The sequence below is a fragment of the Nuphar pumila genome, chromosome 16 (assembly GCF_984573655.1).
Source record: "Nuphar pumila chromosome 16, dmNupPumi1.hap1.1, whole genome shotgun sequence".
NCBI lineage: Eukaryota > Viridiplantae > Streptophyta > Magnoliopsida > Nymphaeales > Nymphaeaceae > Nuphar > Nuphar pumila.
Window position 1 is genome coordinate 69,020,137 of NC_143264.1, and position 21,228 is coordinate 69,041,364.

General features: G+C 40.2%; 1 protein-coding gene across 1 annotated transcript; it reads left to right on the forward strand.

Annotated features, from left to right (window-relative positions):
- Positions 1–5,085: 5,085 nt before the first annotated feature.
- On the forward strand, positions 5,086–6,345 carry LOC149813440 (chitinase CLP-like). The gene has a single exon (XM_089991127.1). It carries the CDS (start codon positions 5,086–5,088, stop codon positions 6,343–6,345), a length of 1,260 nt encoding a protein of 419 aa, XP_089847253.1.
- The last annotated feature ends 14,883 nt before the right edge of the window (positions 6,346–21,228 follow it).

Below are 21,228 nucleotides of genomic sequence, written 5' to 3' on the forward strand. Positions count from 1 at the left end.
ATTATGACTCATTTATATGTACCCAACCCATTCATTATTTCTCTTACGCCTTTAGCTCATATAAACACTTCGCATCCAAAGACATAGATAACATTTTAAGTGTGTGTGTGCATGTATCACTCATAGTACATTGTTTATTTTGTGCCTCATGGGTTCATATCAAGTCTAAGATTGTATATAAACAATCACAAGCGTATGCATACTTTTCATACTTTATAATACAACACATATCATATGCCATACACACCAATGTTTTCAAATGACACTATAAGGGTTTATTGAACTACAAGCTATAATACGAGCCACCATTCATGTAAATCAAGCTTATTTCATGTGACATAACAAACATGTTTCACATGTTGAGACAGTTTCTGCGAACCTGAGCTCTATCGTGAGCCATAGACAATTATTGCATGCATCAGGAAGCATTTTAACATCATATGTCACATGTTTGACATGACCAACAAGGTTTCATGAATCTTAGCTCAATTACGAGTATAAACATTCATCACATGCACACATACATTATTTTTGAAACATGAGTACAATTATTTCATTTCATGCATGTGTACATAAAATATCCAATACACGTGAACACAATTATCATACTTTATTCGTAAAATATTCAATGCATGCAAACATGAAATTATTCAATGCATGCGAACATAAATAACATATTTTATTCATAAAATATTCCATGTATGTGATCGTGAAATTACTAATACAAGCGAACATGAAATTATCAATGCATGAGAATGTAAATAATATATTTTATTCACAAAATATTTCATGTATGTGTAAATCAAATCATCAATTATTATTGAATATATATATATATATTAATATTATATAATTTTCATGTATTTGGCGTAAGACCCTACCTTATAATCCATATAGGTTCCAAGGAGGAGAAAGAGGTCGTGGTTGGAGGCGGCGGCAGGTTGCACTACCGGGGTGCGGCAGTCTGCAGAAGAAGAACCCAAGGATGACATCACTCGGCTAGGGCCGAGCCACGAATCTGTAGAAAATGAGTGGAGGAGGAGGCAACACCTCCATCAAACTAGTGGTGCTTGCCAGAGAGGTGGCCAAACTTGGCTGAGCTCCCGACTGAGATGCATGAACTGCGCGATGCTCAACTTGTTCGGGTGCAACTCAGTTGAACTGAGTGCAACACGGCTTGGTCTGGGTGTCGTAAAAACAAGGACAGAGGGGCGACACCGATGGTGGTGCCACTACTCAGGCAAAGGGGCAAAACCGGGGTGGTGCCGCAACTCGGTTAAGGGGCGATACCGGGGTGGTACCATAACTTAGTTAAGGGGCGACACCAAGGTGGTTTCGCAACTCAGTTAAGGGGTGACATCAAGATGGTGTTGCTGTTTGGTCAAGGGTGGCACTGGGGTGGCTGGACTGCCACTGGAAAGAGAGGAAGAGGGTATGCGAGCGTTGAAAACCAGGAGAGAGAGAGAGTTGTGAGGGGGGGTCTATGAGAGATGAGAGAGATGAGTGATATGGGAGAGAGAGGCGAGGTGAGGGAGAACCTAGTGAGGGATTGAGATGAGAATGAACATGCGGGAGGGGGGAGGGGGGGGGGGGGGGGGTTGTATACAAAGAGGAAAGGGGGAGCGTGGTCAATGGGTCAAGGGTGGTACCCTTGATCAGCATGGGAGGTGATGCAAAGTAAGAGGGGGAAGCGACTGAGGGTGAGTGAGGTGACCTTTGGGGTTGGGTTGGATCCGTTTGGATCCAACCCCAACCCATTATAGTTGGATGGTGGGAGTTGCGGCATGGTTTGGATCCACTCGAATCCAAACCATGTGGTGGATGAGAGGTTTTATGTTGGGTCCGTTTGGACCCATCCCCATTCTATGTAGGATAAGAGGATTTGGGCTGGGTCCATATGGATTCAACCCATGTGGTTGTTAAGGTGGTTTGAGGTGGATCCACCCCCAACAGATTCACCCCAACTTTATACGGAGGTCCGTATAATGTAGATCCATAGTTCTAAAAATCAATTCGGATGTGTTTGAGTTTGGATCCTCTCCCAAGTCTAAACTTACATAGATATAATTTGGATTTGGTCCACCAACTAGATTCAATCTCAATCATATGGGTTGATCAATTTGGATCTCCCTCAATACCCAAATACCTCGTTCAAAACCTCATAAATTCTCAATTTAAATGTTAAATAACTAAAATATTTTTTGATAGATAATCAGTAATTAATCGATCAATAATGGCTAATTAACTATCCAAAAAATGACAGTTTAGTCCAACAAATGCCAGAATAATTTTATTTTCAATTACTTTAAAATTACAAAAATTTAGTGGGTATTACAGAGGCCGCCTCTGAGGTCGGGCCGCCACTGTTGAAATTTTTTAATTTATAAAAATTATCATATCAAAACTTCTGATAGGCAAAATTTTATTTTCTTATGAGAATTTTTCTTGCTTCCAGCCCAAAAAAATGTTAGAATCACAATGTCAAAGCTTCACATCATTTGACGTGAGATAACACGTTGGAAAACTCCATTTAAAAAAAAACTCTTAGAATCACAACGTATGTCAAAGCTTCACATCATTTAATTAGGTTAGCATTCGATTATTTCCAAATGTCTTATATGACCAAGCTTTATTTTGATTATAGCCTCTAGAACAACTAATTATTTTCTCTTTCCAATCAAGTGAAAAAGATCAAATTTTTAGATAAAACACCAAACTACGCTGCTGTGATGGACTGAATTTACCTGATTAATCTATAATTTTTTAGACGATAAGCGTCAAATCTCCTATAACTTGCATGAAAACTTTTAACCCTTGAAACAGAGCTGATGAGAGCTAGAAAATGGGTTTTGGTGCATACATTTTTAAGTTTTTTACATTAAAAATTTACGAAGGGTCGGACCTAAGTTTGGTATAAAATTTCATAAACCATACCCAGAAAATATAATAACAGGACCTCATGAGCCTGACTCGGATAATCAATTGGACCCAATCCTTTGTTACCGGTCTCTACCCTACCAAATCCAGTATGGGTCGGGATCAGATCCTAACTAGGGGTGTCAATGGGTCGGGTTTACCCAGACCTGACCCTCACCAAACCCTATAGGGTCGGGGTATGGTGATAAATAAGAAGACCGGATCAAGACCCGGGTTCTGACTCGAAGGTCTGATTAATACATGGATCCAGGTATAATTTGTGAAATTTTATACCATTTTGGGGCCCGACCCGAGTTTCGATTAAGACCCATAAATTTTCAATGTAAAAATGATAAAAAAATTGTATTTTACCGGGTATGGCCCAGGTCCATGTAGTTCTTATCAGGCATGTAGTTCTTATCGGGTTCAGGTATTAATTCTCTTATGATGGATTCGATTAAACCCTAGTCCAGACCCGATACCTTACCCAAAACTGGCTTGGTTCCATCTGAGTCCAAACCAAACCCAATCAGGTAACACCCCTAGCCCTACTAGACCAGTTGACACCCCTACTAAAATCTACTCATAGCTTTTGCAACCTGAGGGCCGGCCTTAATGCCAACTCCCCAATGTCAATAATAACAACAACAACAATAAAAAAAATAATAATAATTTACTTAATTTTAAAATAATAAATAAAAAAAGGATCTATGTGAAAATTTCTAAAGTTACTATTGTGACAAAAGTTTAAAATGACAAAATATCGCCAGCTAAAAACTCATGATTTTTTTTAAATATTACATTTTTGGTAAAATCTCAGCAATTAAAAATATAAAAGATTAAATTTGTGCAAGAAAATATAATTAAAATTATTAAAAAATAAAAACCACACAGGTTTTTCATGATAAATAGCAAAACATAAATATCACATTTAAAACATTATATTTATGTTTTTGACGAAAAACTCATGAGAGATTACATTTTCAACTTTTGGGTAATTTCTCGCAAGATTTTCATAAGATTTGTCGCTATGGATGTGAGCAGCCTGCACGACTTAGCGGATTAAACTGTCAACCGGGCCTCAGCACATGAGCTAGTCTTCAAAATTGAGATAAAAAAAAAAAAGAATAACAAATATGAATACATATCTGCTCAGCAATTTTTCTTTTTAAATTAGTAAAACTATCTCGTTTGTCAGATCACGCTGTGTTCAACAACGGCGACCCTAAAATAAAAATTATTTATTTAAAAACAATCTTAAGCTACGCATCCCCCACCTGTTGACTTTAAAAACAATAAAAACTATTTATTAAAAACAAAATCACCTCCTCGCACCGACGTTGTCAGAATCGGTTTTCCAAAAAGATTTTAAAAAATCAGCCCGAATCGGATTGGATTGAATGGAAACCGTCTGTTTTAAACATTATAAAAGTAAAAAATAAGAAATTTTTAGAAAAAAAAAAACTAAAAGTACAGAAATGAAGTATATGCTGACCTATATGTTCCAGTCAAATCCTAAAGGGTCAATATTGGCTACGAAACTAATGACCTATATGTTCAACAGCTTTTCCGATGTAAAATTATGATCTTTTGAGTTTATGAAATTTTAGTACATTGTGGGCAGTTTCTTACTAAACAACATTTGTAACATTTGATGTACAAAAAATTAATCTTTTTAAAAAAAAAAAAAACGATTTTTACTCATTAGTGGCTGATATTAACCCAATTCTAAAACATGCATCCCTGCCTAAACAAAAAACAAACAAACAAAAAAGACCGATTATCTAAAACAAGACAAAAAATAAATATTCATTGAGGCATGATCAAGCTGATTCGGCCTGAAACCACCGAGGCACCGATTCGGGATTGAATCGATTTGTTGTCGATTCTATTTTGCCTCTTTCAAGTTTCTTCAACACGGGCCTCGTGCTAATAAAAATAAAAAATAAAACTAATATGATTAAAACAAAATCTCTTTTTTTTTAGATAATTTAAGGGAAAAAAAACCATCACCGACTTTAGACCACAGAGAGCAAAGAATGTCAACCCACCGGATCCCAAACCCCTTCTCCTCCTCTCTTCTATTTATGCAGACGTCAGGAAAAACTCTGTATACCCTACGGTAGCAGATCACCTCGCAGAAGCAACAGAATTCCCAATCAAGCTACGATGGCGAACGCGCCCTCGTTCGTTCGACACCACTACTGCGTTTCACTACTCCTTGCTTGTATGGCCGTTGCAATCGCGGCTTCTTCTCCCACTACTCACGCGGGCGCCTTAGTCGCACCGATCAGCCTCGATCCCGCGACGTCGCTCTTCACCTTCCCGGCCCTTGACGGCCGCTCCTTCGTTCTGGATCTGAGCGGCCAGCTGCTCTGGCAATCCTGCCCCCTTCGTCATCCCATCTTCCCCTGCAACTCACCCCAATGCGCCTCTGTTCTCGCCTCCTCTTCCACCGGCGCCTGCACTCCCCGCGGTTTCCGCCGATGCCGTGATCCGCACGCCGCCTGCTCAATTCCCATCCAGAACGCCATTTCCAAGAAATGCGGCACCGCCGATCTCTCCCGTACAGCCTTGAGCCTCAACTCCACGGACGGCCACAACCCCACGAAACCGGTCACCTTCTCCAATTCGGTTTTCGCGTGCGCGCCACTCTCCTTCGCCGGTTCCCTTCCCGGGCGAGCTCGAGGGATCGCCGGGTTCGGCCCTCGATCCAAGCTGTCCCTACCGTCCCTCTTCGCGAGCTCCGCTTCCGCAGCTCTCAAGCGCAAGTTCGCCATCTGTCTTCCCAGCTCGACCTTCGCCCCCGGCGTGCTCTTCTTCGGCGAAGGTCCGTTCTTCCTCTTGCCTCCGCCGGGGCGCGATGTCAGCGCGATGCTGATGTACGCTCCGCTGATCAAGAAACCCGACCACCCGGACGACTACTTCATCCCTCTCCAATCCATCGCCGTCAACCAGGAATCGATCGCCGCGGACGTCGGGGGGTACGCGAAGCTGAGCACCCTCGTCCCTTACACCACCCTGTCCACGCGGGTCTACAAGGCGTTCACGACCGCCTTCAACGTCGCGACCAGCGGCATCCCCAGAGCCAAGGCGGTGAAGCCGTTCGAGATCTGCCTGAACTCGAGCCGGCTCGGGTCGACCCGCGTCGGGCCGCCTGTGTCGCCGGTGGATCTCGTGCTCCGCAACGGTAGCGTGTGGATGATCTTCGGGTCCAACATGTTGAAGCAGGTGAGGGACGACGTCATATGCTTGGCGTTCTTGGACGGCGGGAGCAGGCCGGAGCACCAGGTGGTGATAGGCAGGTTCCAGATGCAGGACAACTTCCTCTCCTTCGACCTGGACAGGTCGAGGCTGGGCTTCAGCTCCACCCTGTTGTTCAGCCAAACCACATGCTCGAACTTCAACTTCACCTCCTCCGCCGTTTGAGATTTCATAAGAATGACCGTACTGTGTTTGCGTCGGCCGTAAAAGCTGCTTGCTTTGTCTTTCCTCTTTTTACTTATAATAAAAGCAGTACTGTGTTCATGTCCAGCTTGTGTTGAATCGTCAGCAACATATTGAGTTGGGATCCGTTGATCTCTTAGTTCATCTTTAATGAGATGGTGACTTTCTATGTTTTATATGATCAGTGTTACGGATACAGAATCTTTAGTAAATTCACGTGTCTAGTCCGGCTAGCCCAATCGGCAATCGGCAAAGACTGCGTACCAATATTTTTTGGTGTACTTAACCATTTTTATTGACCTCCCACGTTATCTGGCAGGCCATTGCATAACAAAAGTTGATAAAGGGCATCTTTAAATATGAATTTCATCTAATTCTTACCGCTATCACTTTCGAAAAAAAGCACAAACTTGTATTAACCTTGCATGCTATAAAACATATTGCAACTTTATTAGTACCTCGCTACTGAAAGAACAAGACCTTGAAGCCCTCAATTGATGATTAAACATCATAGCGAAAAGCACTACTCAGACTTATTCATCGACACTTAGACATTCACTCGCCTAGTCCCCAGTCATCATACTCGGTTGAAACCACCTAAGCTAATTCTTGAAAGAATTAGCCTTAACCTACACACATTCCCGTACGTTAAACCACTACGTGTAGAAAGCTCTTACAAGCCGAGAAGTCCTTAACCAAATCTCCAAAAACAACATTCTCTGATTCGCTGACATTGTTTAATTAAACAATGTTTCAATGAAGTACTAATGACGATATTGTTGCTTATCGCATGTCGTGTTATCACTGCACGCCACCGATCAAGCCAACACATGTTGTATATTCATGCACTCGATGCATTTCCTACTCCGTAGAGCTCCGCACTGCCACTGCCCCATTTTGAAAGCCCGATCATTGACAATTAAAGTACTTTGTAAAGAATTCGATCCAATTTGCGCAGTGGATGAATAAGGTGCAATCTTATGTGAAAAAGCACTTAACGCACCACCTAACTAGTTGGGGGACTTCACGTCAAGTACATTGATCACTTTTTTTTGGGGATTTATAACCCCAAGAAATTGTGCCCGGCATGAAGAACCGATCACATTGACTCTACCATACCTATGATCATCATAACAGCAGCATAAACTTCAAGGCTAAGACCCATGTATCCAGGCCTACACTACGCGTTTGGCTTGCGCAAAAGGGCAACACAGATGAGTATACTGCTCGTCTAACAGCCAAAGCCCCCCTACCCCACTATGCCAACCCCCTTGAGTTAAGATCAAAGATTTTAATCTCATACCACGTGGCAGTGCTTGGGGGAGGGTAGGTTCCAACAACAGCCCCCTCAAGGGACAGTGTGCCCCCAATCCTTCGAACATCCCGCAACCCCCACATGAGGCAATCTGCTCTCGCTCAATGCAGGTTTGGTTCAGTATGAGCAAACCAACTTGGATTTTGGTTGCCAAAAATCAAGTTAACTTGTTTGGATGACCAGAAACCTAAAAAATCAAGTTTTTGGTCATTAAAAACTAAAAAAATTAGTGTTGGCCAATGGGTGGCAGCAAAATAGCTGAAGAGCCAAAAAAAATGAAAAAATTGTGGGAAATCATATCGATAGATCTAATATTGACATTACCATCACTTAAGCCGGATCTATTACCACTTCCATGGATCGCCTAAAACCCTAGCCCGAAGGGGTGCGGACGAGCTCAAGGTCCCATTGATGGCTTAAGTGAATCTGGATCTGAATCAGGTCGGGAACACCATCGCTGTAATTTTGTTATAGACCCGGGTCCATCAAAAATGAATCTAAATCCCATACAGAAAAAATAAAAATGGCCCCAGGTCCAAACCAACACTGATTCAACTATAGCTCCTTCCTTTATGAGATCTCGGCTCTTCGAAATAGTTGGAGAGAGCCACACTCCCTCTTGTCAGGTGTCGGGTCCGCGGGGGATTGGACTACTTCCTGAAAAGTAGTTTCGTTCCAGCCGGACCCAGATTCGACTAACTTAAAACCTGATATTTACAGTTAATCAGATTTTAGTCGAATTCGGGTTTGTGCATCATTAAAGCATTGTAAATCTGGATTACATGTCATAACTCATGATCAGGCTCCCAAGAGCAAATTCCCAATATGCAAGACATCAATTTATACCACAACTTAGAGGTTAGTTTTATGACCAAAAAAAAGCAAAGGCAAATTGTTCCCTTCTTATACTCTTACCCTATCTAATATTGCTACATTGAGGTATGTGTGATATGAACATGGATATGGATTTGCTTGGGTTCAATTTTGTGGACCCGGTAACATTTTATTTGGAACATAGAACTGTAAACAAGCGTCTTACAGTGGGACATATTTGCACCCATTAATATACTTTTTATTTTGATAGCCAAGCTGGGGTTAGGCAGACCCCCACCAGTTATACAACTGTACCATTGGGTTTTGAACTTGCAACGTGTTCAACACAAGGTGACGTGCACTAATTGCTCCTACCAGACAAACGGAGCCCCGTTCTTATATTTGCACCCATTAATGGTTTGAATAAATGAACAACGTTTTTACCAACTGGCTTGATTGTTCCATCGAACCTTGATCTTTACATATATATTAATGAACCCGTTGCTTGTTGAACTGTAAAGTTTTGTTTATTTGTTTCCTAACAGGTTTTTTTGAACGAATTTGTTTCCAAACAGTTGTATCACTTGTGACTAGGGGTGTCAACGGATCGGGTTTGGTTGGGACCCAGGCGGAACCAGACTTGGACCTGATTTTCGTGTATGATATCGAGTCCAAACCCAGGTCTAATCGGGTCTACTATAATAGAAACCATATCCGGATCCGATAAGAACTACATGAACCAGACCCCGATAAAATAATAATTTTTATCAATTTTACATTGAAAAATTGCAGGTCTTAATCGGAACTTGGGTCGAGCCTGGGTCTGGTATAAAATTTCACAAACTATACCTGGATCCATGTATTAATCAGACTTTTGGGTCCGGACCCGGGTTTTAATAGTCTTCTTATTTATCACCATACCCTATAGGGTTTGGTCCGGGTCGGGTCTGAGTAAACCCAACCCGTTGGCACCCCTACTTGTGACCCTGTTATTGGCGAGGATTTTTCGTCATAAAATAGAAAATGTTTTAGTTTAAACAAAAACGGCATTTGAAAACATCAAAAAGTTCTAGCAGTTTAAAATGGCAACCAAATTATCATTTTTCTTCATGATATTCTAAATATTCATGACTGGGTTTTTTGGTTTTGGTATGTTAATGGTCGGGGTCATAAGGATCTTCTCCAATCACATTTAGGGGTGCCAATGGTTCGGGTTTGACAGGGACCCAACCTGTACAAAACCCTACAGGGTCAGGATTTGGAGATAAATAAGAAGGTCCAATTAGAATCTGGGTCTGACCCGAAATACCCATTTAATATATGGAGAAAGTTATGGTTTGAGAGATTTCATACCAGATCCAGGCCTGACCCGAGTTCTGACTAAGATCAGCAAGTTTTCAATGTAAAAAAAAATATATAATTTTACCGAGTATTGGACTGGTCTGGTTCATTTAATCCTTATAGAATCCATGTATGATCTTTCTTATGATGGTATATGGAAAGATAAACCTTCACAATGGTTTCCAAATCTTTATGAAATGTAATAGTTAATCATGTATTTAGGTAAGGGTCTGCTTAAACCTATCTGGTCTTTCAAAACAAAAAGTCAATTTTACCCTTTTAGAGAGAGAGAGAGAGTAAAATGGGCAAAAAGAAAGAATTTAATGAGGCTAAAACCGGTAGAATTTTAAATTTATTAACAATTAATTATGGTTAAAGGGAAAATAATTAAAAGCTATGAATTTGAATAATTGAAGATAAAACTAAATATGATTTTGAATTATAAGTTTTTATGTATGAATTTGAAATATAAAACAACTGGGTATGGTTTTGTAAACAGACAAAGTTGGGCCCTGTTTCCCCCGGTCCACTGTTATCCCTAAGGGAGGGAGGGGTGGCGGGGTTACATTAAGTGACCCGGTTATCAGCAAGAGCTCCTCGTCATAAATAAAAGAAGTGGTTTCAGATCCATAGGGTCCGATTCATATGTTGGTCCAGTATGGCTTATGAAATTTTATATCGAACCCGATTTTGGCCTGAGCTTTTATAAAGATCTAAAAATTTCAATGTAAAAAACATAAAATGAAACTGTTTTATTGGGTATAGGCAGTTCTCGTTTATGCAGTCCTTAAAAGACTCTGTTATGGTTTTATTCCTATGACAGGTCCAGTCAGACTCCAGCCCTGACATGGTATTAGCACCTCAGAGACGGATCTGGGTCTGGTGATAGTCCAAACCCGTTGACAGGCCAAGATGTGGCTGAATATGTTACTAAGTCTTTTCCCCGTTGAGTAATGTCCGAGCATATCTTTTGTGGTATTAGTGGAGCTTACTTACTAGAGTAGATTTCTCTCTCAAGTCATAACTTTCCAGAGTTCATAATGTATAATCAGTAAGCCCTCATTTTATCTCATCAATTGCACCATTTAAACTGTTGGTTCAAACCACTCGGCCAATGTGCCTTCAAAGTTGATGGCCCAAACAGCCTAGTCACCTTATAAAAGCAGAACACATGTCCATCATCTTAGTCCCGTGCCCACGAGCCACTCTCAAGGACCTACTTAGGGGTGGACATCGGGACGGCCCTATTAGCGCCCCACAAGCCCAACCCCTACTCAGGCCCAAGCCCAGTCTGACCTGGTTACATTTGGACTCGAGTCGGGCCGTTTAAGCCTGACCCAGTTTATGGGTCAGGCTTGTCAGGCCCTGTGTGTTTTGCACATAGGCCCAGCCCGACTTAATTCGGGTCTGAGCTGCAAAGTGCAGCCTGAGCCCGACCTGATACTGTTGGCCCGTTGAGCACCCGGCCTGACGGCCACCCTTAGACCTACTCATTAGGACACCAAGAAATCGTTAGGTCAGGCCCTCACCCAAAGCAGTTGCACCAAGTGCATGCTGATGCGACCCACAGTGAACTTATGCATTCAGCCGATTGCCTCAGTGGCACTGCCACGCCAGCGCAACAACAACGGAAGGTCGCCATTGCTAGCGTGAGTAAGCCTTAAGCTTGCTCAGTCAGGCCCAAGGAAAGACACAATGCGTCTAACTTCCGAATTTCCCTTCTCAGGGAACCGAATGCCAATAGGCACCAAAGAGAAGATTTCTCTCCAAAAGCCGAAGCTCCAAAACAATCTTTATTTCCAAATGTTCAAAGGTCCTTACAATGATCTATACACGCCTTATTTATAGGCTGCCAAAAACTGAAAACCAGAAACCAAATATCATTGTTCAAGTGGTCCTAATTGAACCCGTTGCCCTGACTGATCTGTTGAGATACATTACACATGTGTATCCAAATGTACCATGTGTTGATGGTCTAGCTTCACATGAGCCTCAATTTTACCAACTATGGTTGGTAGGCGTAGTGATTACGCGTCTCAGAGCTCTTACCAAAGTAGGACTCCGATGACCACCTACACTCGCTTGGAAATAAGCATATTCAGGGCCTTTTATTTATTGTTTTTTCCATCAAGCTTGTCTTGTAGATGCTTTCTTTTGATACATGTCTTTTGTCATGCAATTTCTAGTTCTCTGATTTTAGATGGCTCAAGTTTTATACCTTTTCTTGATGGATCTAACTTTAGTGATTAGAAAAAAATTATTCTTTTTACATTAGGGTATATCGATTTAGATATGGCCCTAAGGATAGATGAACCCGCTGCCCTGACTGATCAAAGCACTGCTGATCAAAAGATTGCTTTTGAAAAGTTGGAGCGCTCAAATAGGCTCAGCCTATTGCTTTTGCAATCTAAAGTGGCTAAGAATATTCGCAGTGCTATCCCATAATGCAAGACAGTGAGAGAATTTCTGAGTGCTATTGAAGCACAAATTGTGAGTTCAAATAAGGCCAAAGCCAGTACCCTAATGTCAAAGCTTATAACTATGAAATATTTTGGAGGGAGTAATATTCGCCAGCATATTTTAGAAATGAGAAATATAGCGTCCTTACCTTTGGAGTATGGACCTTTCAAAATCTCTTACAACACACATAATGATGAATGAACATTCAATAAACTTATGTCCAAGTGTGTTGAAGAGGAAGAGAGATTAAAAGGAGAGAATGTACAAAGTGCACATATGGCTTCTCATGGCTCCAAGGTAGGACCAAAGAAGAATGCATTCAAGAAAAATGCTAGGAAGAAGCTAGCAGGGGATAAGACATCCAAGGCAAGCAATCTGACTCTGCTTCCATAAAGTGCTTCTTTTGCAAGAAGAAGGGACACAAGAAGGCAAATTGTATAAAGTATAAGAAGTGGTTGGAAAAGAAAGGTAATTTGTCATTTGTTTCTTATGAATATAATTTATTACAAATTTCTGAAAATAACTGATGGATTGACTCGGTACTACTGTTCATATTTCCAACTATTTACAGTCGTTCCTGAACAGAAGGGAACCAACAATGCATGAGAAGAGCATCTATTCGAAGAACAAGATGCGTTCGCATGTGAAGGGTGTTGGGACCTGCAGGATCACTTTAGATACATGCATAGATTTAGATCTTCATGATGTCTTTTATGTTTCATCATATAGTAGAAACTTAATTTCAATTTCAGGATTGAATAAATTTAGACATAGCTTTAAATTTGAAAATTTCAGGTTATTTATATATAGAAATTCTATTAAAATTGGTTCTGCATCAGTTTATGATGATTTGTATAAATTGAACGTGAGGATCCAAACCCAAGAGTCTTTGACTTTTGAATACGCATTGGTTGAGAATAAACGTAGCATGATTAATGATAAATCCTACATGCTTTGGCATCGAAGATTGGGTCATATCTCTGAAAAGAGAATAAAGAGACTTGTAAATAAAGGGATCTTGAAATCTCTAGATTTTACCGATAATGAACCGTGTGTTGATTGCATAAAGGCTAAGCATACAAACACATATAAAGAGGGTGCTGAACGCAGTAGTGAGATATTGAAGATAGTCATACGGATATATGTGGACCGTTTACCTCTGTTACATAGACGGAAAATATTTTGTCACTTTTATTGATGACTATTCACAATATATGTATCTCTACTTGATTTTCAAAAAGTCTGACATTTTTCAGATGTTTAAAGAATTTAAGAAAGAAGTAGAGAAACAAACTGATAAAGTTATTAAGATAGTCAGGTCTGATAGAGGTGGTGAATATTATTGTAGGTTTACTGAGATGAGGGCAAAGGGAAGGACCATTAGTGCGATTTCTAAAAGAGGAAGGCATTATGCCTCAGTATACCATGCCTGATAGTGCCTACCAGAATGGTGCAACTGAAAGAAGAAATTGTACGCTTAAAGAAATGGTCAGGGCCATATTGAATTATTCAACACTTCCCATAAAGTTATGAGGTGAAGCTTTAAGGACTGTTGTGCATATTTTGAATAAGGTTCCTACAAAATCTGTACCTAAACCTCCCTACGAGTTGTTGATAGGTAGAAAACCATCACTGTCATATATGCAATATGAGGATGTCTTGCAGAGACTAAGATGTATAACCCCCATATTAAAGCCTTTGATCCAAGAACAACCAGTGAATATTTCACTGATTATCCAGAAAGATCAAAAGTATACAAGTTTTATTGCCCATCTCACTCATCACAAATTGTTGAAACGGATAAGACAAAATTCCTTGAAGATGGTTCAGCAGGATTAAGTGCACTTCAAAACCTTGGTTTTGAAGAAATACAGGCTTGAGCTCAACTCAATTTAGATGACCCAAGTGCCCCCCCATTTCCCAACTACCATTTGTCACTTTGAACTTCCACATTGACCACTTCAAACCAACATAGTGAGTGACCACCAAACAAGCCATTTTATCTGACAAACACACATTTTTTTTACTCGAATAAACTGACCCAGGCGCAAAGACCTAGACGTGCTGGCTCGGTCTCAGTCCATGTCAGCGTAAAACTCCAAGAGCTTACCCCCGACCTGATCAGGCAGTCTGTAAGCTTCGGCTCACGCAAGGGGTGATGCCTATGAGACTGCCATCAAACAGTTTAGGTCCCATCCCACTGCGCCAAACCAATTGGGTATATGAGAGCACACATTCTGGGCTGCCAATCTGAGCTATTTTTTACCAAAAATTGCTTAAACAAAATAAGGCATGTATTGTTAATGTTAATGCACTGGCATTTGATCAAGTCCCTTTTAATAAGGCATCTGAGGTAGTTGGTCAAGTCATGAGGAGGTTGTCACAGTTATGAGACATCAATCGCAAATTATTTGAATTATTAGACAGGAGGGTGCATCTATTTTAGTTTTTTTATTTAATAATAAATGTGTTTTGATATTTTAATAATTTAAAAGATATTTTTATAACAATATTATTAAAAACGATGAAAATTTTATTAAAAATTGTCCATGTGCTGCGGTACCCCTTGAAATGGACCCTGTGGCATAGCTCTATACAATTAGCAAGGCCTTGGATAGAGTTCACCTTATCCCTAACATGCCATTGTGGCACGGCAACGAAGCCCCATTGGCTCTAACCACTCGTCTGCATAGAACAATTTTAGGTTGCACACGTGAAACACTGAGTGCACCTTGAAGTCTGGGGGCAGGTCCAACTTGTACGCTAGATTGCTCACTTTCTTGGTGATGGTGAATGGTCCCTCGTACTTCTTGATCAGTCTACAGTGTCATCCATGAAAGATGCCTATGCGATCCGGGTAAAGTTTCACCAACACCTAGTCCCCAACATGGGACCCAGCAGACCGATGATGCTTGTCCACCTACTTCTTTATCCTCTTATCCGCCTTGTACAAAAACACCTTTGCCAACTCGGTTTGCTTGTGTCAATCTCGAACAAACTGATGGGCAAATGATAGCTTTTCATTTTCTTATGCGACTATAGTGTGTGGGGTCAGCGGTTGTTGTCCCGTAGCTATCTCGAATGGGTTGTGGCCTGTCCACTTTGGACTGCGCCCAAGGCTTTAGTCTCACAATAAACCAGTTGAATGTATCTTCATCGGGCATATTGGGTAGGTCTAGCATGAGCTTCTGGAACATCATGATGTAGTCTATCAAGGCTCCAGTGTACTTCAATTCTGACACCATCTAATAAGCTTATCGTTGTACGTTCCTTGGCATAAAGTAGTTACGTAGCTCAATTTTGAAGGCCTCAAAGGTATCGATCACAAAGTACCCTCTTTTCATGTCACTACATTTTTGTCTCCACCAGGCTATAGTATCTCCATTAAGTAGAGTTGTTGTTGGCTTCACCCAGAGGTCTTCAGCCAATACATTCTGAATGCCCAAGTAGTCTCCCACCTAGAACATAAAGTTCTCTATGGCTTTGTTATCCCTGGAACGATTGAATTTCGCTGGCCTCGACACATCTATCTTTGATGACCTATCATCATTTTTGTCATTTAGGGTCACTGTCCGCTGCAGAGTTTGGTTCTTCAACTGAAGCTCCCTTACTTCAGTCTGCAGGGTGGTCACTATCGTAGTCAGCAAAGTAACCTATCACATCAACAAGTTTACCTGCTCTCGTAGGCTTGTCACTACAAGAAAAATGTTAATTAGCGACGAAAATTGGCAACAGATTATTTTCGTCGCAAAGTTGCGACGACTTAGCGAGAGAAAAGTAGTGATCGCTAAAATTAAAATTTGCTACGGATTTAGCGATAAAAACATTCTGTCTCATACATCGTCGCTACTTAGCAACAAATTAGCGACGAAAAAGTTTCGTATCAAATTCCATCCCAACGTAGCGACATAAGTTTTTTGTCGCTACTTATCGACAAAGTTTGAAACAAAATGTTTCTGTTGCTATTTTTTGATATAAACCCATCTAAGCCGCAACATTCTCTCTCCTCTCTTTCTGATTTTCCCCAAATCGAACCCTAACCCTCCCGTCTTCGCCGATCCTCCTGTCCGACCATCTCCGCCCCTTTTCTGGCAGCTCCACTGGTGCCTCCTCGCCAGGCGACCGACCCTGTCCGGTCACCTCACCCCCCTCCTTTTGGTTTCTCTCTCTCGAGCCTCCTCAGTCGTTGGAGCCCCTCGTTTGTGCTCTCTTTCATCATTGTCCACGCTCCCTCTCCCTCAGGTGATCCCTCTCTCTCCATGCGTTGTCTCCTTATTCTTTTTTTTGTCTTGGTCCGACAGGGGCCATCTGCCCCTGCCTCCTCCTTTTCAAGAGTTGCAGAGGCCTTTAGCCCCTGTGCCCCACCCCTTTTTTTTCGTCTTAGTCCGACAAGGGCCATCGACCCCTGTGCCCCCCGTCCTCCCTTTTTTATTATCTTGATTCGGCAGGGGCCATCAGCTAATGTCTCCTACTTTTCAAGAGTCGCAGGGGCCTTCCCCCCCCCCCTCCCTTTTTTCGTCTTGGTCTAGCAGAGGCCATCGGCCCCTGCCTCCTCCTTTTCAAGAGCCGCCTCCTTTTTAAGAGCCGTCCCCCCGCTTTTTTTTTCTTGGTCGTATATAACTGTGCTTTGCAGGTGCATAGCTGAGCTAATTGCGCGATGCTTAGTGCTTAACATCATATGCGACTAAAAATGAAATGCAAAAAGAAATAAAAAAAATGCAAAGGCAATAATATGCAAATCGGGTAAATACTCGTGGTGAGTAAGTGATGCAAGCGCATCACTGGTTATTTAATTTCTTAGATGCAACAATTTTTTATTCACACACTCACTTAGTTGTAGATATCTAGGACTGCTTTGATGGAGTTTGGAGATCATGCTGAGCATGATTTTAATGTATGAAAATAGAAGTGTTCTTGTTTATGAAGTTCAAATTCCATGCTAGTCATTATAGTAGTTAGCGGGATATTAGAGTGTGTTTGCTGCAGGTACATGTTTGACATTGTTTTGATATGATTGATTTGAATGTATTGCAATGTTTGATGTAACTGTATCCATGCTGGCATGCAATTATTTTCAATTTGACTATGCCTTCCATGTGGAATTATATCATGAAAACATGCTTCAAATGAATGTATCATGTTATGAATGAGTTTGCACATGAAAATAAATGATAAGTTATCAATGCTTCAAACATGATTCAAATGAATGATTTTGCACATGAAAATATTAAGTTATCAATGCATGCATCATTGTTCTTGTGATTGAATGACATCATATATATATATATATATATATATATATATATATATATATATATATATATATATATATATATATATATATATATCTGTGTGTGTGTGTGTGTGTGTAATATATATCAAATTATTATATCTACCACAAATGCATGATAAATTTGATATTTTCTTCATCATAGCATTCTTATGATTCTCTTTTAACTGGTTAGAATAATGTCCGTAACATCATAGGACAAAATGACTGCAAACCGTGAATGGATGTACCGTAGGATAGTTGACAATGAGATATCGCTTGAATATATTGATGGTGTTGACAATTTTATTGAATTTGTAATGGCAAGTGTCAGTACAATGGATCACACAGGTCGGATCAGGTGCCCCTACACGATGTGTAAGAACAATCGATTTACAGAACCTCATGATGTTAGACATCACCTATACAGGAAGGGTTTTATGAGTGATTATCAGAATTGGACGCTTCATGCTAAATAATTTTGAAACAATTTTGACGCACGGGTGGATATGGTGCACGATAATCCATATATGGATTTGATATTTGATGTCACAGGATCAAAACTAGGTTCTACTATGGGTCCTAGTGATGTACCAACTGGGGTAGAGGAAGAAGCAACAAACGATGCAGCTAGTAGATTTTATGATTTACTTAGAGATGCTGATGAGCCACTTTAGAATGGTTGCGAGAGTCACACTATCTTGTCTGCAATTCTTCAACTAATGAATTTGAAGTCCGAGTATAATTTGAGTTAATCATGTTTTGGCCGTCTATGCTCTATTGTGAAGAGTATGTTTCCCAAAGATGAGAAATTGTCAGAAAATCTCTACCGTACGAAAATTATGGGCAACGCTCTAGGTATAGGGTATTAAAAGATAGATGCTTGTCTAAATCACTTCATGTTGTATTTCAAAGATCAAGAAAATAGCAGATCATGTCCATTATGTGGGCATTCTCGGTTCAATCCAAAGACAAGAGAAAAGGGTAGCACAAGGTCAAAAGAAGTGTCATACAAGTTACTCCACTACTTCTCTCTCACCCCTAGATTGCAATGACTGTATATGTCTTCGAGGACAGCTAAACAAATGATATGACACACAAATAAAGTTTGACATGATGAAAGCAAGATCACACATCCTGTTGTCGTGGAAGCTTAAAGGCACTTTGATCGTACTCATCAGAACTTCGCAATGGAAGCGAGAAATGTTAGGCTCGATTTATACACAGATGGATTTAATCCATTTGGGGGTAGATCAACTCCATACTCGTGTTGGTCGGTATTTGTCACCTCATACAACCTTCCTCCAAGCCTGTGTATGAAGCGTCAAAATCTTTTCTTGTCTCTATTGATTCTTGGTCCGACTTCTCCGGGCCAAAATCTTGATGTATATTTAAGGCCATTAATTGATGAACTGAAAATACTATGGGATGATGGTGTTCTCACGTACGATGCCCAAAAAAAATAAAACTTCAGTATGAAGGCTGCTGTTCTATGGATAATTAGTGACTTCCCTGCATATGGTATGTTATCTGGTTGGAGCATTGTCATCGTCGATTTTTACCCAGCCACCATCCATTTCGATGACAAAGGAATGCATTTAAAGCAGGCACAACTGAAATAGAAGGTCCACCTACACGGTTATCTGGCATAGAGATTTTAAGACGATTGTGATATTTTCCATATGGATTGACAGATGCCCGTAGTGCGAGGCCCTTCATTGGATTTGAGAAGGATCACAATTGGACAAAAAAATCTATATTTTGAGAACTACTATATTGGCCAACCTTATTGATATGACATAATTTGGATGTGATGTATGTGGAGAAAAATATATTTAATAATGTGTTCAATATGGTAATGAATGTCAAAGGAAAAATGAATGATAATCCGAAGGCCCGTATGGATTTAAAAGTAATATGTAAAAGACCAGAATTGGAACTCAAAGAGTATAATGTTAAAGTACTGAAACCAAAGGCAAGGTACGTGCTTAGACCAGATCAAGTAAAGCAGGTATGCCAGTGGTTGAGACAGTTGAAATTTCCAGATGGATACGTCTCTAACATTGCTCGGGCTGTGAAGATAGACGAGAGACAATTATATGGGTTGAAGAGCCATGATTGTCATGTTATCATACAACGATTGATTCCCCTAGCATTCCATGATATGTTAGACAAACCTATATGGGAGGTATTATCCGAGTTGAGTCAATTTTTTAGAACATTGTGTGCATCAGAAGTTGTAATAACTGAGGTAAAGAATCTAGAGGATTCTGTTGTCACTACTATCTGTCATCTAGAGAAGATATTTCCAACAACATTTTTTGACGTTATGAAACATCTGATCATACACTTGCCATATGAATTTAGGGTTAGTGGTCCTGTGCGAATATCGGTGGATGTAACCATTTGAAAGGTATTTTTTTTATATTTTTTCTCTAATGCTATTGGAAATTTATTGTATTACGAGATGTATATTGTTGACATATGCATGTTTGACCTAAAAAAGAGGTTCAGAATAAAGCAAGAGTAGAGGGTTTAATTTGTGAGGCGTACACTTTAGAAGAGATTTTAAATTTCTCATCTATTTACTTTGAGCCTCATATTCCAACACGTTACACTTGCCCACCTCGTAATGATGATGGAGAATAAGTTATTGTGGCTGACAAACTATCGATATTTAAACCACTCGAGAATGACTTTGGCAGTTGCCGATCAAGACTCTTGGAAGATCGAGAGCAAGACGCAACACAAATCTATATCCTTTTTAATTGCTCAGAGATCGACCCCTACATCAAGTAAGTATACATAATATGTTACATTAAGTTCTCTACGTACATGGTTCGGTAATATAATTATTTGTTAAGTGCAGACGATTTGATCTGAAGTTGCGAAGAGAACTTTCCCATCTCACTGATTCAGAATTACAAAAAGAACATGAAAATAAGTTTCTGGCATGATTAAAAGAGTTGGTAAGGATGATGGCATGCATTCTTTCTGTGTAAACAACAATATGTTACTTAATTGATCGTGTTTACAGTCATTGTTTATGCTTGTAGGTCCGTCATGGTGATGTTAATGACCAAGGAATATGTGATTTACAAAATGGTCCGACCAAAGCTGTGCAATGTTACAACGAATACATCGTAAATGGTTATCGATTCCATACAGAAGACTACGATGTAAACAAGTCAACAATGAATAATGATGTGTGTGTCAAGGGTAGCAGTTACGGTAAAAATGAACTTGACTACTACAGTGTTATAGAAGAAATAATGGAGTTGACTTACTTAGGCATAAATAACAGAGTAACTTTATTCAAGTGTCATTGGTTTGATCCCACAACAACAAGAGTTGACAAAGCCTCAAGCATTGTGGAGGTGAATCATAAATCTAGGTTTGAAACATATGAACCATACATATTAGCATCACAAGCTCAACAAGTTTACTATACTTCATATCTGAATACAAGGAAGTCGGATAGAAATGAATGATGGGCGGTTTGCAAGGTGAAGTTTAAACTATACCCCGAGTATAATCAATTACAGGAAGACAAGATTGTTGAAGAGGGTGATTACTATCAATCAGATGACATGTATGACTTCTCTTATGGTTACAATGTCACACATAGTCTGCATGTCACATCTCCATTGTCCGATGGCACACGTAT